At 41.0% G+C, this 21,819-nt stretch overlaps 2 protein-coding genes across 11 annotated transcripts in view; one reads left to right on the top strand and one right to left on the bottom strand.

The window, feature by feature from the left end:
- Positions 1 to 21,819, bottom strand: part of CTPS2 (CTP synthase 2) — a 128,572-nt gene that overhangs the window by 28,431 nt on the left and 78,322 nt on the right. For all 10 annotated transcript variants that reach the window (XM_084844101.1, XM_084844107.1, XM_084844102.1 and 7 more), the window contains exon 14: positions 4,308 to 4,404. In XM_084844101.1, coding sequence (XP_084700227.1) covers positions 4,308 to 4,404 — 97 coding nt within the window. The remainder of the gene's footprint in view (positions 1 to 4,307; positions 4,405 to 21,819) is intronic.
- Positions 13,039 to 14,450, top strand: S100G (S100 calcium binding protein G). The gene is made up of 2 exons (XM_084841940.1): positions 13,039 to 13,170; positions 14,349 to 14,450. The coding sequence occupies exons 1-2, from the start codon at positions 13,039 to 13,041 to the stop codon at positions 14,448 to 14,450; spliced, it is 234 nt and encodes a 77-aa protein (XP_084698066.1).

The following is a 21,819-nucleotide window of genomic DNA, read 5'->3' as shown; positions in this document are numbered from 1 at the left end:
ATCGCAGTTGCAATTAAGTTGAAACCCACATTGGAAGCCTTCGGGAGAAAGGCAAGTATATGGAATAAAAAGAGGGCCCCGCCTTTAGGGAGTAAGGCCACTGGGCAGAAAAAAAGAGGGCCCCACCTTATGAAAAAGGTCAGTGTTGCTATACGTATACAAAAGAACCTACCCCTTGAGGGTAGAAGGGGGGCCTGATCACACCCCCGAGCAGGCACTAGTACTCAGCAAGGCGCTGAGGAAGCTGCTTCGCTCCAGTGGAAACATGGGAAAGTGGGTGGCAGGGACATATGAATGAAGTGATGAAATTGATGATTGTGTGAGTGGCTACTGTGGTTTCTGTTGCATACCGTCGACCGTCCGGGTGCCCAGGCCAGTAGCAAAGTGCGTGGTGTGAAATTCCTTTTGTGTCGGTCAGTGAGACCCCTTACTCACTGACCAATCCCCTTTCCCTCCTTGTGTCCATCTTCATCTTAAGAGGGAGGCTATAGGAGGTGGGGGAAGCAAGACTTGTACCCCCTTGAGATGTATGTTAAAAAAAGAAGGAAAAAGATTTTTTTTTAAAGGATTCAGAATAGAGAGAGAAAACAGCAAAAAGCTCAAGGTCGAGCTGAGAAAAAAAAAGAACAAGATCTGAGGCTGTTAATTAGAGAAATGTTGCAAGACAGCCTGGCTTTTAACGAAGCGTGGGAGTGTGAGGCCGAAGAAGTAGCTGTTAGCCTAGCGCGCCGAGAGGGGGGGGCAGGAAAATTGCCCACAACGTTCTGAGTTGTGCAACATCATCACCTTGCCTAATTGAAATAAAATCCCTAAGAAATAGAAACTAAAAATGAAGACACAGAAGATGAAGGAGCAAAATGGAGAATAAAAGTGAAGAATCAGCCCCCAGGGCACAGGCTAGACCCCTCTTCGAGTAAAAAGTGTGCCATAAGACTGTCCCAAGGCAGAATGAAGCGGAAAGACCACGATGAAGATCTCTGTCAAGGTAGCCGTGTTTAGCTTTGAACTGTCCTAGAATTTCGTAGAGCCTGTAGACCATCAGCTATATGATTTCTGAAGAGTGTAACTTTTAAGCTTTTGCCGTGGGATTCCCTGCAATAAAGAAATCTCATGAATTTGAGTGTCCAGTGTTAGACTGCCTGAGTGTGTGTGCTGAAGAGACCGAGAAACCAGACAGCACGTTCCTGGCCAAGCCAAAATCACGCTACTACCATGCTCCTGGAAGCTGCAATAAACTGTGTAAGCTGAGAGACCCAACCTGATTGAAAAGAAAAAAAGATATTAGAGTAACTGTCTTTAAAAAACAGTGAAATCTGTGTAGCTGGCTAGCTGACGCTGTCAGTGATGTTACAACTTTAAATTAAGACTGTTTTCCTGTTTGAGACCCCAGTGAAGAAAGCTGACCCAAGTTATTTGTTGCCCATGCCAAAGCAAAGATTTGGCTGCCCTGTACCTCATCCTGTCCTTTTTTGAGCTTGGGATTTACAAATACAAACAAACTGAGAAGCTTGCCTTTGACGTCCTGCAAATCACCCCACCGCCTCCCCGAAGAAGATTAATGGCTGCCTGAAAAATGCAAGTATAAGGCGATGCCCATCACCCCCCAGCGTCCTGAGTTTCAGCACTTTGCTTTTGTGTATCAAGTTGAAGGGAAAGAGAAGAAAAGAGGTGTGTGTGTGTGTGTGTGTGTGTGATATTATAAATCCCTGGCTAGCTTGTCTAGTGATAGATACCCCCGAGAGCTTTCCCCCCAATTGCTGGATCTGCTCCATCATGCCTTACCATGCAAAAAGTGTTTTCCATTAATTGTGTTAAATTGCAGAAAAAGTTTGTTGTGTATATTTTATGATTTCTTAGATATCATAAAATATATGTGATATTTGCAGATTAGTGTTAGTTGCAACTCCAAATGATACTGAGTGTGGTTCCCAATGAATGACAAGGAGAAAAGACAAAGACAAGTAGAGAAAGACAGAGGCAAGTAGAAAAAGACAGAGAAATAGAGAAAGTGGCAGACAGATAGAGAGGGGGGAAAAGAAGAAAGAGGAGGCAAGAAGCAAAGAGAAAGAACATTTGTAGAGAAAAAGCGTGGCCATAGTTGCCCCCAGGGTGAATTAGAAGCAGCTAATTATGCCTGGAGCTTATTACCTGGGGTAAAGTAGCCGCAATAATGTAACAGTTCTTTAAGATGAGGAAATGTAACTAGAAGGAGAAGAAGAGCCTATCCCAAATGTGCGTCATTGGGTAGGGGAGTAGTGTAGGGGAGAAAGAAATTATGCATTTAAGGGGGGAATGTAGCAGCCATATCGAGGGTCAGACTAAGTAGCCTCATGCTTCATGTTCTTGCTGAGCTCTTTCTCCCTTAAATATATTGTTGTAAGCTGACGAGACACAGGAATTTCTTATCTTGTCAACAAAGGCTAAGGTCATAGAATTGTATATCTTGTTCTTTTCTGTTCTCTGCTTATCATGGCTACCCTATAACACATTTCTTGTATTATAAACGATGGTGCTAGGAGAAGAAATGTTGAGGACTGCAACCCCACACGGGAGGGAGAGGAGCTGTTTCCTATGTGTCACAATATCTATAAAAACAATGTGCTGATGTAAATCGGGGCTTCTGGCTCTTTGGAAATGATTCTAGCCTTAAGCCCGCGCGTTAAATAAAAACTCTTTTTCCTTCACTCCGTGGTCTCTCTGACTCTGAGTTCTGCAACATTCCCACCATGAGTTGAGCTTTTGCAAAAAGTGCCAGCTGTGCTTTTCTACTGCTTCCTTTTAAAAAAAACTAATGGGGGGGGGGAGACCACATTGTCACTCATGGAAGTTTGCGGGTCCTTTACCTCCAGGGCCTCTCCCATGCTTTATAACCTCTATCGCAGCTTTTTCTGAATGGGGAAAATGCGGTAATAAATTTTCATCGTGCTCACAAAGCGCTCCAATAGCTAGTGAACTTTTCTATAGAACAACTATGCCACAGCACCATCTAGTGGCTGTATAACGAAACATACAGAATTTGCAGACAAAGGAACTCCCCCCCCAAAAAGCATGTGGCAGCACGTGGAAAGGAACCGATCTTAATCCTACAAAGAATCTCGAAGCAGAAGCCCCGGTAAAGGTGTGGGATAAGTGCATAGTATAAAGAAGTCCTTCCTCCATGGGAAACAGGGAATAAAGCAGGGTTACTTTTTCTCTCTTGCCTTTCGGGTTTTGCAAGAAGCAACAGCCAGGCATGGCTGGCACATCCTGCAAAAACACCAGTTCAGAGCAAAACCACCTTTTCTCCCCATTCTTGGGAAAGGAAACAAGAGGTGATCCTTCCCCCTAGTTCGGCTTTTGGAACATGCTCAAACAGCATCTCTCTGCTGCCGCCTACAAAACCTGAAAAAGAAGGGGAAGAAACTACCCTTTATTTCCTCCATGGAGAAAAAAGGGAGCATGGTTTATCTCTGTTTCTGTCGTGGGGTGCTTCCGGACTGAGGGTTCCTAGCACTACAAATCAAAAGGCATTGTGCAGCTCTTCCCTTCCATAATAGATTTTTTTCTGATAAGAAAAATGATGGAAGAAGTGGGAAAATGTGAGAGAGCTACAAATTGAAGCCATTGTCATCTGGACTCCTGTAAAACTCTCAAAGCCTCATTTTGGTTCTCATGGTTTGGTAGGAAGCAGCCATGAGGTGCTGCTCCAAGGGTTTTTTCCTTCAAAAACCCAACTTGGAGGTCAGAAAGCACCTTTCTTTTCCTCCCTTGAAAACCGGGAGGGGAGGAAAGGAGAGCATAGGTGGTCACCAGATGGGGAGGTGCGCTCGCCTAAAGCAAAGAGGCAAGTAGCATGATCAAACCCTAAAATTCTGTGTTTGCCATGTCACATGTAGTCCAACTTTATATCATGCCAAAAACAGAAGAATGAGATTTTATTCTTTATGCATTTAATTTATGCTAAGGAAACACCAGAAATTACTTGGCTCAAGTGAGAAAGTGGAATACTAGATTCCCCTGATCATAGGCTACCTATGGCTTGCAATATGCTGCATTTTTTAATTTACTGATCAATACATTCTTCTCTGCACACTTTTATGGACTGTCCTCATCCTAGAATCTCATTATGAGAGATTCCTTCTGTCCTATAATTTTCTAGCAATTTCTCCAAGTACAATTCTAATAGTAATCACAATTATTTTTAAAGAGAAGATATTGAATCAAACCATAATTACACAAGGCCTACAAATAGAATACATTTGAATGTGACAGGCATGGACTTCTTGATCACAAAAGCAAATCGATCAGCCAAAGGACTTACAACTTACTTAAGACAGAATCCTCTGTTTTAAAGATAGTTTTCCTTTTTCCTAGTCTCATTGTTCCTCCCATGTCTCCAGGATTGTGTTCAGGCATGTCAATGACCTTAACAAAGAAAAATGTTTACGTTGATTTTCATTATTTATATTGTGAACAAAACAAGATGCTTGATTATCAAGACATGTGCTCATAAATTTACCCATGTTTCTAGTACAATACTGTATGAAATAAAAGCAGACTCAACCCAAAGTTGATTCCATTGCTGAAATCGACAAGTTGAGGATCATGGAGGAGCCCCAACATTAGTTCTATCCTTTTATTTATTTAACCACTACTGATAGGTTAGTTAAGGAGATTTGCTTCAGAGTGAAGGTGCTGTGGCAAATGTATTAGAAATCCTTTTCTGGAAATGTTGGGCCTGCCCCAGATAAAGTTATGCCCTTTCAAGTCCTACTGATCTCAATGGAAGAGTTAAGCACATAAAAAGGAACAGAAAGATAGCTTCACAGTGCTAAGTGATTTGACTGAGTACATTCAATTAATATATGGGGGATGAATCACACATCACCAGCTACTCCATATAGCTATTTAAACTGAGTTTAGATTTAAATTACGTTTCTGCCACTGTAACATGTTGTAACAGACTGGAGCTTAGAGAACAAAAATTTAGAAGATTTTTCTCAACTGAGATTTCAGTTCATTCTAACAAAAGAAGAACATATGGTAATGTTACACACAGATTTGTATGCACCTTTATACTTTCCACGCACAAGCAAGGGGTACACTTAGTTTTGCTAAGTGTAATTCATTGATGACCAACACCAGAAAAGGATCACACTCTTTTCATTGAGAAAACATTTGTTATGTTTAAAAAAAACCCAGGGTGTTGGTTTACTGAAGAATACAGATATCTTAAATACTGTCTTATATGGTTTACCTATAGGCTACTTGGCAAGCCCTGTAAAGTTTAGGGACATTTTGATCCACTGTCAAAATCTGATATACTCCAAATGAACAAACTTAGGAACACCAGGGTACACACATGGTACACACATAAGAACCTGGTTCACACATAGCAGCGAACCATAACAGTGGCAAATCATGGGTTATTTAACCCAACTTTTGCTGTGGTGCATGCTGTGTATGTGCCACTGTCATTTTAAATATGCAATCTCCGATCGGCCTGATAGGAGGTTGCTCTGTGATGTCTGAACCCAGACAATATGGGTTAATTGTGGATTAAACAACCCACAGTTAACCTACAATTAATAGCTCGGTTATGTTTGGGTCGTTTAACCCACAATCAGCCCATATTGTCTGGGTTCAGACACTGGGCCCCCTCAAAAAAAGTCAAGATAGGGTGTGTTTAAGAATTAGTTTGCTTTGTTTTTCTTTGCAGACCATTTTCACAACACATTGGTGTAATAACACTTAGGGGAAAAAACCCCCAATATGGATAGTGTAGGTTTTCACAATAACAAAGTACATCCTGTAACAGAAATGGTGTATTTAAAATATGCTTTTCAAATATTGGTTGTGTTTGGAAGGTCACAGAAAACAGTTGAACCAAGAGCAAACTTATTTAGGTCTTTCTGGCAGGCATATAATTAGGAATTTGGAAACAAAAGCAGATGGGACAGAAGCAAACAAACTTAAACTATTAATTACTATTGTTAATAGCAACCAGCAACAAAAACATTTCATAATCAGGTTGACACTGATGCCTGGAAAGGTTATAAGAATGCTGGCCACTAGCTAGTTCTTTTAAAGCAGTCTTGAATGTTCTAGGAGTCTCAGGTTTGTGGTATAAGGTAAGATCTGAATTAAATGTAATATTTTATGCTTATTTATATTATTGTTTTAACTACTTGCCATGATAACGTCCACAAGTCTAAGGCTGCCACCCTGCATGAAGCTGAGCTGAAACTATTTACCCATTTTCAAATTCATTTGGCCATTTTGAAAATCAGCCCCCATTTTCAGACACACACACCCTGGTTCACCTAGAATTGGCACTTGCAACCTACAACTGAAATAATATGACATCAACATTTAACAGCTTTATTACACTGTTTTAAAGTTTCACATTACTCGCTGCATAGTATCACATGATATTATTTAGCGATGTCATTACTGGCAAGGGAGATTTTGGCAGTAGTTGTTCCTAAATCATTAGGAAATCAAGAAATGTTATGCTATGCCATTAAATACTAGTGCATTATGGGAAATGCTACACTAAAAGTTTTGCCCAAACTTCTTGAACAAAAAGCAACCACCTCAAAGGACATGTAATATTCAGCAAAAAAACAAACAACTGAACCAACAAAAACACCCTATCCCTTCAAATGGGCATTTGGGAGGTGAAAATCTAAATCCTTGAAAATTTACTTCAGCCCTAATCCAGCACACAATTCATCTGTTTCAATCCAATCGCTTCAGTCCAATAATAATCATGCTACAAAACGGTACTGTATGTACTAAGCATGCAGGACAGTGGCTATGGCTGCACATTACCTCCACAATGCAATAAGAATAGGAATGCACTTTGCAAAAACGCAGTTTTTACTGCAACCGTGAGTAGTGCATTTGTATCCACTCTATCCATATAGAAAGTTGGCATCTCTCTTGCTGGATCAGAGTGATTAACTTCAATTGACTTAAACACCCAAATTGTAAACGAGAATACAACAAATTTTAAACAAGCTGCAGCCTAAGGAAATGGTGTTAAGCGTGCTTACTTGGAATTAAGTTCCTTTAAAACTGGTGGTAAACGTGCTTAGGATTGGGATGTGTGTCTCAAATCTTTCTTCTCCACAAAGTGATAGACAGAAAGTGAGTATCTCCAGTTTCTTCAACCTTTCTTCACATTATGTACACCATATAAATTTGCTACTTGCTTGCTAACTTTCTCATGCTGCTCTGGATTTTAAAAATTGTGACAATGAACGAGATATGGGCACCCTGAGCATACACATTTGCATTCATGTACAATACTTTATTGCTTTTGCATCATACTGGTGTGGCTGTAATCCTCATCATAAACCTATATTTGCTGGTGCAACAAATCTGAATAGTCAGACACAGTTCAGACCCTCAGCAGGCTCCATACAATTACCCACAAGAGTGTGTGGCGCTGTCAATGGGCTCACAACCTGGCTAGGATTGGGTGGTGGCACCTACTGTATGAACTGACACCTAGCTGCAATTTGTACCATTGCGGTGGCCTAAAAAAGGCCAGAATGGCACACAAATGACAGCTCCGAGGGCTTATGCACAGGTGCCAGATCCTATAACCTGTACTTTAATGCGCTACGCTATGAGTTACAAGCCTGATAGTGGCCCCATTTTTTTCCTGCAGGTGAATTCATAGTTTGCCAATAGTCTTAATCGGGCCTTTATAATCTTATTAGGCCCCATCTACACAGAGACTCTTTCCAATGCAATTCTGTTTAAAACCAAGTTTTCAGCAAATCAAATTTGCTCCTTCAGCGGCACACGCAGCCAATTAAAGCGGCACATACAAAAGAAAAAGAACCGCTTTTGTGTGGCAGACTGCAGAAACGGCATTAGTTTGGGCATATGTGGGTGGAGCCTCATGGCAAGAACAAGTCATTAAACTTAACTGCAGGTCTGCCAGAGCGGACAAGTGGAGATTCAAAACAAAAGTTTTTGTTGTTTATTCGGTCAGTTGCTTTCGACTCTTCGTGACTTCATGGACCAGCCCACGCCAGAGCTTCCTGTCGGCCGTTGCCACCCCCAGCTCCCCCAAGGTCGAGTCCGTCACCTCCAGAATATCATCCATCCATCTTGCCCTTGGTCGGCCCCTCTTCCTTTTGCCTTCCACTTTCCCTAGCATCAGCATCTTCTCCAGGGTATCCTGTCTTCTCATGATGTGGCCAAAGTACTTCAGTTTTGCCTTTAATACCATTCCCTCAAGTGAGCAGTCTGGCTTGATTTCCTAGAGGATGGACTGGTTTGATCTTCTTGCAGTCCAAGGCACTCTCAGAATTTTCCTCCAGCACCACAGTTCAAAGGATCTATCTTCCTTTGCTCAGCCTTCCTTATGGTCCAGCTCTCGCAGCCATAGGTTACTACGGGGAATACCATTCCTTGAACTATGCGGACCTTTGTTGTCAGTGTGATGTCTCTGCTCTTCACTATTTTATCAAGATTTGTCATTGCTCTCCTCCCAAGAAGTAAACGTCTTCTGATTTCCTGGCTGCAGTCCGCATCTGCGGTAATCTTTGCGCCTAAAAAGACAAAGTCTGTCACTGCCTCCACATTTTCTCCCTCTATTTGCCAGTTATCAATCAAGCTGGTTGCCATAATCTTGGTTTTTTTGAGGTTGAACTGCAACCCAGCTTTTGCACTTTCTTCTTTCACCTTCTTCATGAGGTTCCTCAGCTCCTCCTCGCTTTCAGCCATCAAAGTGGTATCATCTTCATATCGGGGACTCCAGCCTTGGCTTCATCAAGCCCAGCACGTCGCATGATGCGTTCTGCATACAGGTTGAATAGGTAGGGTGAGAGTATACAACCCTGCCATACTCCTTTCCCAATCTTAAGCCAGTCCGTTGTTCCGTGGTCTGTTCTTACTGTTGCTACTTGGTCATTATACAGATTCCTCAGGAGGCAGACAAGATGACTTGGTATCCCCATACCACCAAGAACTTGCCACAATTTGTTATGATCCACACAGTCAAAGGCTTTAGAATAGTCAATAAAACATAAATAGATGTTTTTCTGAAACTCCCTGGCTTTCTCCATTATCCAGCGCATATTGGCAATTTGGTCTCTAGTTCCTCTGCCTCTTCAAAACCCAGCTTGTACATCTGGCAATTCTCGTTCCATGAATTGCTGGAGTATACCTTGCAAGATCTTGAGCATTACCTTACTGGCATGTGAAATAAGTGCCACTGCTCGATAGTTTGAACATTCTTTGGTGCTTCCCTTTTTTGGTATGGGGATATAAGTTGATTTTTTTCCAATCTGTTGGCCATTCTTGTGTTTTCCAAATTTGCTGGCATATGGCATGCATCACCTTGACAGCATCATCTTGCAAGATTTTAAACAGTTCAGCTGGGATACCGTCATCTCCTGCTGCCTTGTTATTAGCAATGCTTCTTAAGGCCCATTCAACCTCACTCTTCAGGATGTCTGGCTCTAGCTCACTGACCACACCGTCAAATCTATCCCCGATATTATTATCCTTCCTATACAGATCTTCTGTATATTCTTGCCACCTTTTCTTGATCTCTTCTGCTTCTGTTAGGTCCTTGCCATCTTTGTTTTTGATCGTACCCATTTTTGCCTGGAATTTACCTCCGATGTTTCTAATTTTCTGGAAGAGGTCTCTTGTCCTTCCTATTCTATTCTCTTCTTCCGCTTCCGCTTCCACGCATTGCTTGTTTAAAAATAATTCCTTATCTCTTCTGGCTAACCTCTGGAATTTTGCATTTAATTGGGCATATCTCCCCCTATCACTGTTGCCTTTTGCTTTCCTTCTTTCTTGGGCTGCTTCCAGTGTCTCAGCAGACAGCCATCTTGCCTTCTTGGTTTTCTTTTTCTTTGGGACATTTTTTGTTGCCACCTCCTGAACAATGTTGCAAACTTCTGTCCATAGTTCTTCCGGGACCCTATCTACTAAATCTAGTCCCTTGAATCTATTCTTCACCTCCACTGCATATTCATGAGGAATATTCGTGAGCTCATATCTCACTGATCTGTGGGTCTTCCCTATTCTCTTTAGTCTGATTCTAAATTGTGCAATAAGAAGTTCGTGATCTGAACTATTATTTATTTATTTATTGCATTTATACCCCGCCTTTTTTCCCTTGCAAGGAACCCAAGGCGGCTTACATTATCCTCCTCCTCTCCATTTTATCCTCACAACAACCACCCTGTGAGGTGGGTTGGGCTAAGAGTCTGTGACTGGCCCAAAGTCACCCAGTGAGCTTCCATGGCCGAGTGGGGACTAGAACCCGGATCTCCCAGCTCCTAGTCTAACACTCTTGCCACTACACCACACTGGCTCTCTGTGCCACACTGAACTACAATCAGCTCCAGGTCTTGTTTTTACCAACTGCATAGATGTCCGCCACCTTTGGCTACAAATGATGTAGTCAATCTGATTTCGGTGTCGACCGTCTGGTGAAGTCCATGTATAAAGTCGTCTCTTAGGTTGTTGGAAGAGAGTGTTTGTTATGCACAGCGAGTTGTCTTGTCAAAATTCTATCAGCCTATGTCCTGCTTCATTTTGTTCTCCCAGGCCATGCTTGCCTGTAATTCCAGGTGTCGTCTGACTACCCACCTTAGCATTCCAGTCTCCTGTAATGAAAATAACATCTTTGTTTGGTGTACTATCCAGTAGGTGCTGCAGATCCTCACAGAACGGATCTACTTCTGCTTCTTCAGCATCTGTCATTAAACTTAAGAGCAGGTCTGCCGGAGCAGATAAAAGGACACTGAAAACAAAAGGCAAAGCAATCCCAAATTCCCCACATCTCTCTCCCCTCCCATTCTGAGTAAGTGCAATTGAAGCCAATGTGATTTACTTTTGAGTAGACAATCTTATCTGGTGTTTTCAGCTCGTTCCGCTGAGCAGAGCCATGTGAAATGTGTGTGTGTTATTCACAGTTCCGGAAGTGCGAAGCAGCAAATGAGAGGAGATTTAAAAAGCATGTCTTCCCAAACACTGGGGAGATTTAAAAAACACTGCCACTACTGACCTCTGCCACCCAGCCTAGGGCTCGCCGAGAGATCAGCCCCACACTAGGAAGTTGTCGCCAGCCCGTGTCAACCAGCCAAAACTTTCAAGGCGGCGTGAGCATGCACACACGCGGGGGAGAATTAAGAGGCTGCAGGAAAAGGCAAAGAGATCTTCTCTCTCTCCCCCTCATCAACCGCCACCCCACTGATTGCAAAATAGCTGAGTTCAGCAAAGGGAGCTGCGTTGTTTATAGGTGCGTTTTCTGCTAGATTTCCTTGAGGCAGAGAAATACAAAGAAAATCGTGAAGGCAGGGGGAGGGAGGAGGAGAAGCAGCACCACAGAAATAACTTCTCTCCATCTGAGGACATCCCTTTTGGGGGGTATTCATTAAGCCTTCACAAATTATGCAATGGTGCATGGAGATTTTTTTTTTAAGGCATCCCAAAAGCAACATGCTGACTTTCTCAGGAGTAAGCCTTATTGAAAAGAATGTGATTTACTTCTGGGTATTTATCCACGCCAGCTAATTGTTCTTTGAAACAAAGAAAAAAGACATAGGAGAGAACGTGTCTTTGTCTTATTCATTACGTTTATTTGAAGTGATCACATGAAGTGATCATGTGGAGGTCTGCATCAACAAATACACCAACACCAACACCAACACCCCCAAGGGTCAGTAGAGGGTCAACTATTTCCATTCCTGTTGGGTCCACCCTTAGCTGACATCCTCGCGCTGAAGCCACTCCTACCGTCGCCACCCCCGAGTAGCACTGCAAGCTCACAACATACTGAGTCCCAAAATGCAGGCAAGTCGCTGTATGTGGAAAATCTGTCACAAAAGGACTTTGCAAAAATGCAGTTTTTACTGCAAGAAAACCCGCAGTTGATGCAGAGTGGAGGGAACATTTTGTGCTTATGAATGCCTGTGAGGTGCAGTGGAACCAGAGTAAATCCCCCATGTAGATGGGGCCTTAGTAATTGCCTGAATATATGCCCCCATAATTCATAAAGTGAACGGAAAACCACAACTATTATGTTGCATTATGTCTTAAGAATGTTTTCTGACTGCGTTTCATCTGCAGTTCTGTAGATGCTGGTTCCACTCCAGTATATAGTACTCATTTTATTCTAATCCTCTAATATTCCAAAAGTTTGGGAATGCAATCAGTAGAAAACTTAACAATTTTTTAAAATAAAATATTCCCACCAATCTTATAAACAGAATCATATCTACATGCATACAATTCAAATATGAAATGTGAATTCCTATTACATAATACAAAAAATGAGTCAATTAAGTCATTTAGAAGAAAAGGCTCTGATCTGAATGCTTTAATTTGCTTGTTATCTCTTTAATGTACAAAAATGAGAGTTAATCATTGGCAGAGGCATGTTTTTAGTCTGCTGTTGCTGATACGATTTTTATCATGCTGTTTTTACTGCTGTTTATTTTGTTTTACTATTAGGGCTGTTTTTAATTTAATTTTGATTTTGTATTTTCATTTGTAAACTACAAAATTTATATTTTATATTTGTATTTATTTTATTTTGATTTTAACACAGAGAGGTGGGATATAAATGCCCTAATTAACAAACAAACAAACAAACAAACAAAGAAATCCTAACCCCCTCGGATGGCTGTCCAAGAGGGGTTAGGCTGGAACAGAGGTGCTTCTCTGCTGGTAGGGTGGGAAGAGGGCACATCCACCCCGGAGGCCCCAGTTATGACCTTAGACTGACATAGGTATTTTCTCCTTCCATGGATTTCAATGGGAGGGGACATTTTAAACAGGTGAACCAACAGGATAAAAACCAGCAAGAAACTCCCCCCACATACACACCTCCCCCTGTCTGCTTGTTCCTGGCAAGGCTCTGGATGCTGTGGTGGTTCTCTCCTTCTGCCCCACTTTCGACTGCCCTTTAAATTACTTTCATATTTTCATACTCTTTTGTAGTGATTGTTTGTTGGGTTACCCTTTTTGTGTTTTTTCTACCCTCCAAATTCAAACACATTTCAGGTGTTCTATAAGATGGCCAACGTATCTACCGAAGAACTGAGAAGGATCTTCAGCAAGTATGCTTCAAAAGGAGGTGATCCTAACCAACTGTCCCAGTGTGAACTGAAAGAACTAATTGAGAAAGAATTTCCAGACATACCAAAGGCAAGTCCAGAGTTGTTTGGCCTAAGATGGCACTGTGTATGGAAGAGTGTGGAAATGTACAAATGCAGTTACTTCATCCACAGAAGTAATGCTTGCCATTACTGGAGGTGAGCCAAACAAGCCTGCAGGAAGTGTGGGATTTAAAGGAATTAAGTTCCAAGTATTTCCATTTTGTCTAACAAGGCACCTGCTAACAGTTCCATTGCTTAATTTAATTTATATATATTTTACTCCACAATGTCTGAAATAGCTTGCTCTTGCTCAGGTGAAACAATTTGGGGAGGGGGGGTCACCTGCATTTCTTACATCCTTGTTAAAGAAACCTCATCTGGAGACACAATAAATACTGGGAAGAGTTTAGAGAAGCTTGTCTTCCATGGCAGGAGCTAACCTGGCACTGGGTTGTATCCAGCGGTGTCATTCTGCTAGTGCAAATGACGTCACGCTAGTGCAAACCAAGTTCCGAACTATGTGCAAGAGGATAATCCAATTAAAGTTCAGGTTATGCAACCACTTGCAGATCTTAGATTTACAAGGTGATCTGACTGAGCAATGGGAAAATGCAGCAGAGCCTTTTGATATGTTGTATTTAGGCCACGTTCAGGGAATTTGTTTAGAACTGTAGTTCCAAATTGCTAAAAGTCATTTTCAGCATTATTGTCTTACCAAAAGCAATAAAATCTTAAGTGATTGACACTCTAGTCCTAAAAGCCGTGTACCTTATGACATAATTAATGGTCCCCTTTTGGGAGGGGACAGAACGGGGGTATGCCCCAACAAAGACAGTCAGATTGGACAGTCTGGAATTATATACAGTATTCCTCAACAGAAGTACATGGATGAAACAAGCAACCTTATGATGTACTTATTGGCCCCGAAATGGGGTGTTGCGGGGGCTGCCATGCCCTAAATGCTGCAGCAGTTGTGCATAAGTCTCACAGTTTTGGAGATGTCACAACTTTTGTAAGATATCGAGACAGTCAAACCATTTGTACCTTATGATGGAAGTCTTTTGGCACAGGCTCTTGGACTATTAGTATGCATGGACCAGGCTCAACAACACACATACAGCAAGGGACTGCTTTACAGAGAAAACAAAATCAAAGTCACTGGTTATTACCAAGGTATATCAATAGCCATTAACTCATAAAAACTCTTGTTTTTTATTAAACTAACAGGCTTCAAGTACAGATGCCATATTCATGGAGATGGACAAAAATAATGATGGAGAAGTCTGTTTTGAAGAGTTTGTGGCAGTTATGGCCAAACTAAGAGGGTGAAGCCACTAATACGCTCCTATAAAGAGCATGAAAGCAAAACAAAACCACACATTAAAAAACCCTACAAAGATGGTTTCTTTCTGATGCATGAGATCATGATTATGACAATAAAAACATCTTAATAAATTCATACTGATTTATTCTCTGACCTATTTTATGGGCGCAGACTACACAGAACATTTCTTTCATCAAAGCTATTGAAATGAATGGCAGTTGTACAAGAGCACAGCACTCACCTCAACATTAGATGAAATGCCTACCACCTGAACTAAAAAGAATAATTTGCTCCATAGGGTGTGGAGTGGTGGTGGTGGTGAGAGAAGGAGAGGTGATACAAAGGTCAACACTCCATATTTCTCAGTTTGGTTTGATTATGATCACTGCAACTAGCACAGTGTAGTGCCACAGTATATTATATACTGAGTTAAAGAGGTATCTGGAAAGAAAATGTATATGCCTATTATCCAAGTAACAAAAGAACAGTAAATAGAAACATGAAAATTAAATTCCAGAAGAAAATTTCCAAACTCCATTATCGCCATAATATCTTTATTATGTCCCTCAAAGGTCACAAAATATTGTGCTAGCTTTTGAATTCTCCAGAACCCTTCATAAGGCAAAACAGTAAACTAACCACACACACACACACAAAAAGTGGTGGGAAGATAAGTGTGGCTGATGTTCTTAACTCATATCCATGTTTCTCGGTTGTTATGGAATCAGTCCCTAGTAGATAGTCCATACATCAATCTAGAAACTTCATTAGGTACACCAATTAATGTCTAACCCTCTACCCTTTTTGTTCCCACCTGCCCAGCTGCTACAATCCTCTTGTGTTGCTTTGTCCCCTTGTAATCCTAACCTCATACCACTTCTTCCTTCCGGCTCTTGTACACACCCTCTCCTGTGTCGAAGTATCTCTAACTTGGAGTAATTGAGCCTGGAGCAACCCCAGTCCAGTTTTCTGTTTCAGCAATTCCACTAGGAATATGATGTATTCTCTGGGATATTCTAAACCTTGGCTGTTTCTAGGCTTCTACCAACACTGCATACAAAATTGTTTCTCTTATCTCCCACCTCAAAACACGCTAATATCCCAGACCAACTATATCCTATAACATGTTGCAACATTACCCTAGATGCAGATCCCCACTCAAATCAAAAGGCACTTCTAACCAGTCCAATAGGGGTTGAGTGAGCATCATTATACAAATCTTCCTTAGCAATACATGTGTAAGGCTGTTTGTTTATTTATAGCATTATTGACTCTACAGTCAAAATGGCTCTCAGAATGACTTACATAAGATCAATAAAAACAGACAGTCCGTGCCCACAGATTTACAATCTAAAAAGATGCAACACAAAAGGAAAACGGGACGAGGAGAAAGCAGCAAGCAAATTCAAGATACCAATTGTTAAAGTTACATAGTAGCTCTTATAACGACCAGCACAGCTAGAATGGAAACAGTTCAGGGAGGAGGGGGCACACGAAGCTGGTCTCTCAACACAGCCAATGACGTGGCCCTGCTTTCCTTTTCTCCCTCCACTGTAGCCTAAGAGAAAACCTGCTTACATATTTGTATCTCTCTTACTGGATTGGGATGACTGTCTTTACCATATATACTATCACGAAGTTATCTTCAGTGGTGGGAACATTAGTTTTGCACATGTGTTATATCAAAACACTATTTATATTTTTTTCTTACTATTTACCAAGGGTTTAAACACTATGTTTCTATATCATTTACCTTCTATGTGATCTCATATTGTGTTAAAAATAGTCTTCAGATGCCATCAGGTAGATTTTTGCCTATCTGTAGTAGTGAATTACTTTTAGTGACTATGTGGATGCAGCAGCTAACTTGCTTGGTATAGCAAAGAGCAGATGAAAAGTCATGTATGTACAAGCCCCAAGACTTAGTAATGCTGAATTCCAAACAATATGAACAACTTTCATGGTATATCATGTTATAGATATCTACAGCACACACACACACACCCCGCAAGCAAGATATAAACATTTTCCATTCTCAGAAGGATGGTAGCCAACTTCTTTATCGACTACTTCAGATCTGAGAGAATAAGCTCATGGGAAGTATACCCTAAAAGGCATTTAATCTTAGGGTGTATTCAATGGACTTTTTTGCTTGCTACAAAAACATTTTAAAATGTCATTGCAGTCAGATCCACGTGAAACTGGGGCACATGAAATGGCATATTTCATGTTCAGATTATGGGCCAATTTGGAAAATCTTATTTTTCAGGTTTGCTGAACTCATTGCAGGCCTGTGATACAAATGCATATTGGGCTCTTTCCATATCCAACTTTCAAGTACTTTGGTAAATTGTCTGATAAGCTGTTTTTCCTCCAAGCCACAGAAGGTAATTTTAATATGCAGTATGGTATCAGCTTCCTAAAGGAAATCAACCCTGAGTGCTCATTGGAAGGACAGATACTGAAGCTGAAGCTCAAATATTTTGGCCACCAAATGTGAAGAGAAAAGTCACTAGAAAAGACCCTGATGCTGGGAAAGACTGAAGGCAAAGGAGAAGGGGACAGCAGAGGATGAGATGGCTAGGTAACATCACCGATGCAATGAATATGAACTTGAGCAGGCTCCGGGAGAGAGAGGAGGACAGGAAGACCTGGCGTGCTATGGTCCATGGGGTCACGAAGAGTCGGACACGACTGAATGACTGAACAACAAAATGGTATCAGCTATTTAAAACCGAAAACAAGTATGTTATTCAGAAGTTGTTCAATAATCTGCCCTAGAATTTCGTAAGGATTCATACAGAAGGCTATTTATCAAGTGCGTGTCCATATACTACTTGGTGGCCAATCTTCTGTATTGTCCTACCAAGTGGTGAGGAAAATCTTACCAAATTACCATCTTATCTGATCAGATGTACAAGTGGCTTACCTAGCAGTCAACCAAGTGGTTAAATGCACACCATGCTAACTTGGTAAACTGTCATCTGTATTAACACATAGGGCCACTTTGCACATCATGATAGGCCATCCGAAAATAAACCATAGTAGGTTGGTTGTTTGCTCTATAACCCCCGTTACTCCCGACAGATGATCGGGTGTTTTGCAGCTTGCTGTGGCTTGTTTCCCCCTTAGTCTTCTCACCTGGTCCCGGCATATTCGCTTGCAGAGTTCGCTGTCAAGCAAAGTGCTGAAGTAGAATAGGGGAATAAGCAAATTGACAAGGCAACTGTACTACTTCAGACTATACACAGCAGACAGGCGAATCTGTGCACTTGCACAAGACCAGGAAAAAAATAATTAAAAACATTACAAACCCATATGTGCACTTGAGAAGCACCCCAAAAGAAATATTAAGAAAAATTACAAATCCATTTGCATACTTCCACAGCACCAAAGCAAAAAGTTGTGAATGAGTTACGAACATTCCCAAGTGCCATTTCGTTACTGGCAGAAGGGTGGACATCACTGATGAGGGAGGAGGCAGGCAGCACTAGCAAGACTGCAAGGAGTTGCCAGGCTTTTTGCCACTCTTGTCAGGCAGCTCTGTAGCCCGTGCTGACAAGCCACTGACAAGCCACACTGCCAGGTTCACACATCACGACAAGCCACTCTGAGAACAAGCCACTCTCAACAACAAGCCATGGGTTCGCACAGTGGCTTGTGTGTGAATAACAAATGGTGCTGAATTGTCTGCACCGGGTTCTAACATCACGATAAGCCACACAGACACAAACAAGGCTCACAATCCAGCATGGCTTATCATGACATGTGAACCAGGTCTGACTTCATGGTAGGTAAGAAATCAGAATAGAATACCATTAGTATAATTACATTCCTTAGTTTATTTCTTGTCCTTCTCCCCATGACCCCCTTTATCTATAACATATTCTAGAAGATATGAATTACTCTACAACAGTGTTCCCCCACTCAGTGCCCCCGAGGTGTGTTGATTACAATTCCCATAATCCCCTGCTGGTTGGGAAATGGTGGGAGTTGTTACTTAACATATCTGAAGGGCACCAGGTTGGAGAAGGCTGCTCTATAATCTTTAAAAGCAATTGAAATGCTACAGAAATGAAATGTAAACATTTTATGAAAACCCACCAACAGATAATGAATGCTGTGATGTTGATTAATCACAAACATTGAGGGATAGGTGGTTTCATTCTAGGTAATAATCATCTGTTGACTCAGATGAGGCATATGACAATTAGTAGTATTGTTACAGGCCAAATGAGCCCCACTATAAACTGCATGTGATCTAAAGTTGCTGATGTCTAAATCCTTTGTTGTGTGTAATGATTCTGTGCACCTCACTCACTGAACCTGCTGAACTATTTGCTAATAAGCATCTGAATCTACAGGTGCAGAAGCACCTTCATTGTACACCATGACACATATATAATGTGGAGAGAATTGGGAGTAGTGCTTGTGAACAGAAATACAAAGGTAGGCCATAAAGTTCTATTCTGATATACTGGCCAAAGCCCAGGATATCTAAGCCAGGTAACCTATCACAAACACAAACCTTACCACAACCACAAACCTACAATGGTTACTATTTAAAGTTCTGAAGTTTCATATATATCCATAGTTCTAATGGTGAGAATCTTAAATATTATCATTCACCTGGTTCACACGACATGACAACCCATGGTGGATTGTCAGCCTTGTTTCAGGGTGGCTTGTCATGACATCCCAACTTGGCATTGTTTCCTCAGCATGGTTTGTCAACCACACACAAGCCACCCTGAAGACCCATGGCTTGTTTTCAATGGTTCAGGGTGGCTTGCTTTCAGAATGGTTTGTCATGACATGCAAACCCGGCATGATGCTTGTCAGAAAGGGCTACAGAGCTGCCTGGTAAGAATGGCGTAAAACCCAATCACTTCTCGCCATCTTGCTAATATCTCATCTCTATTACATCTTAAAATGACACTAGTAAATTTATTCCTCCACTTCGTCGCAACATCCTTTTTTCCCCACCTACGGTGAGATTTGAAATATTTAACTTTTCCCCTCACCTTTGGGGAGATTTGCACAAATTTAACTTTTTTTCCACCTTCAGAGACATTTGCAGTTATTTAACATTATTTTTTTCACCTTTGGGAAGATTTGTGCAAATTTAACTTCATTTATTTTAATTTTTGTAACTTTGGGGAGATGGAGATTTTAGCGAATTTGCAGACCTGGACTAACGTCCCAGAAGGTTAATATGGTCAGTGGTGCTGAGTGCTCAGAAAAAATATTGGAAAATCACTAGGGTCCATCTGAAAATTACTCCCCTGTCCGCCTGCCAGCACAAGTCCACCAGTAGGGTAATCAGTCAGTCCAAAAACCTGACTGGAAGGGATCTAGATAATCAGTACCATCCAGGAAAACCTGGAAGTGAGATGCCACCCACTTAAAGATACTACCTAAGAATGGTACATTGGAGACCGGGAGTTAATTCTGAAAATACAAAGGAGGGCACACCACAGCTTCCTTTAAAACATATGGAGTTTCTCCCTATCTTAATGACACCTTTAGTGCCTCTACCATCAAGCAATTCAGACCCAGTGTGTTGTCCCAATAATCCAGATAGGTGATTCGTTGACCACACCTCTCTTAAGAATCTTTTGATGGATACTGAAAGGTATCCATTAAAACTGGATAAGAAAGAGATATATCACCCTCCAGAATAGATCTCCAATGTGAATTCCCAAACTGGTCCATGACTACCTTTCCACACAAATTACTGAATCATCTTCAAGATTAGGAAGCTGATGCTGTTAGGTTAACTCATGGCTTATTGAGAACTCATGGCTGATATTCATGCCACTAGAAGGCATTCCATATGAATATATAATATCTTTTTACTGTCTTATTTGCAGAATAAATGTTTAAGAATAAATAAGTTAACAAAACTGTTGGTATAACAGTTGCTATTTTCTTCCAGTTTAGTGTCTAATTGAGGCAGAATTGATTGTTTTCTGTTGATTTCAGCTAGAATTGACATTTTGTAGCTACACAAATGTGGATGTGGCCCCTGGACATCTGCTGGGTAGGGAATTTGGTCCCACCACCCAACTGAGTTTGACAGCATGGGATAGAAGCATGCCTTAATTTTAACATGCACTACTTGTTACTTCCTGTTTTCACTGATCAGAGCCTCCTTGAAACTACTGTTGTTGCCCTTCCTTTCATCCCTGTCAAACAAAATTACTTTTCTCATCTTTGGACTAGGCTTTGACAACGAGATAATAAATCTTGTCTAATGAATTTATTCAGTTGTGAAAATATATGAATAGAAACAGATTGGGATAAAGAACAGCAATGCACAGAAGATGAACAATCGGTTACAGCAAAGGAGTACAACGTTTTCATATATTTTATTTATCCACCGAGCTGAGAGGAATATGCAGGAAATGAAAAGGAATGACAGAAAAGACTATATTCCTTCAAAGCCAGCAATAATTTTAGAATGAAATCTCCAAAAGCTGCAGGATACCTGTTAAGTTGTCTGGATTCAATGCACACACCCAGTTTATACAGGATACTCCCTATGAGAAATGCGGGGGTGTTTAGATCTCGAGTGGATAAACAGGGAGTAACAGGCAGCACTTATCATCATATTAACAAATCAGTGCTGGGCAGCCTATAATACAACATAGTGGTGTTGTATTATACAACATTGGGACAGTACCTCTTTCCCTCTGTCAACCCATTACTGCTCAGGGTTACATTGCACTGAGGAAGAAGAGTGAGGCAGTGGGCAATGAAGAAGCAGGCATACTTGAACCTGAGGCTTATTTCCCTCTGATACTGGGAGGGAAAACACTTATATTAACACAGTTTAGGATATACAGAATTCATGAAAGGTATCAGCTTACTTCATACCCAAACTTGGATTTAAATCAAATCTACTAAGTTGAACTCTCCAGCCAATGAGGCCAGCGTAGCTTTCTTAAACTGTCTTAATTCATTATATATAAACCACTCTGGGAGCCTCTTTGGCTGAGGAGAGACATAAAAATACTTCAAATAAATAAATAGATTATATAACCTCATTATAAAACTGTAACCTAATTTTATTACATACCTACTGGTACCTACTTCTTCTGGTAACCATGATCTATCTAAATAACCTTCTTCCTGCCAATCTCCAATACCAATCCACTGTATCTATAGTATGGAAGCATATCACAGCCTCCTTTTTGCTAAATGATATAGGTCCAGCTCTTTCAACCATATTTCATAAAAGAGAATCTCTAGTAGTTTATCTTTCTAGTACCTCTTCTTTGGAGCTTTTTTCAGTAAACTAGACTATCAGAACAAAATTTAAAATATGATAATATCATGACTTTCAGATATCAGGCAGACATAATATTTTAT

Source organism: Heloderma suspectum, chromosome 3 (genome assembly GCF_057233095.1).
Source record: "Heloderma suspectum isolate Gila_16-S chromosome 3, 16-S_ref, whole genome shotgun sequence".
Taxonomy (NCBI): Eukaryota; Metazoa; Chordata; class Lepidosauria; order Squamata; family Helodermatidae; genus Heloderma; species Heloderma suspectum.
This window is presented reverse-complemented; position numbering and strand designations above follow the sequence as displayed.

Excerpts from the sequence above, each read along its gene's own strand:
- S100G (XM_084841940.1), top strand. The coding sequence starts at position 13,039 with ATGGCCAACGTATCTACCGAAGAACTGAGAAGGATCTTCAGCAAGTAT. Across the intron at positions 13,171-14,348 it reads AATTTCCAGACATACCAAAG|GCTTCAAGTACAGATGCCAT; the intron begins GCAAGTCCAGAG and ends TTAAACTAACAG.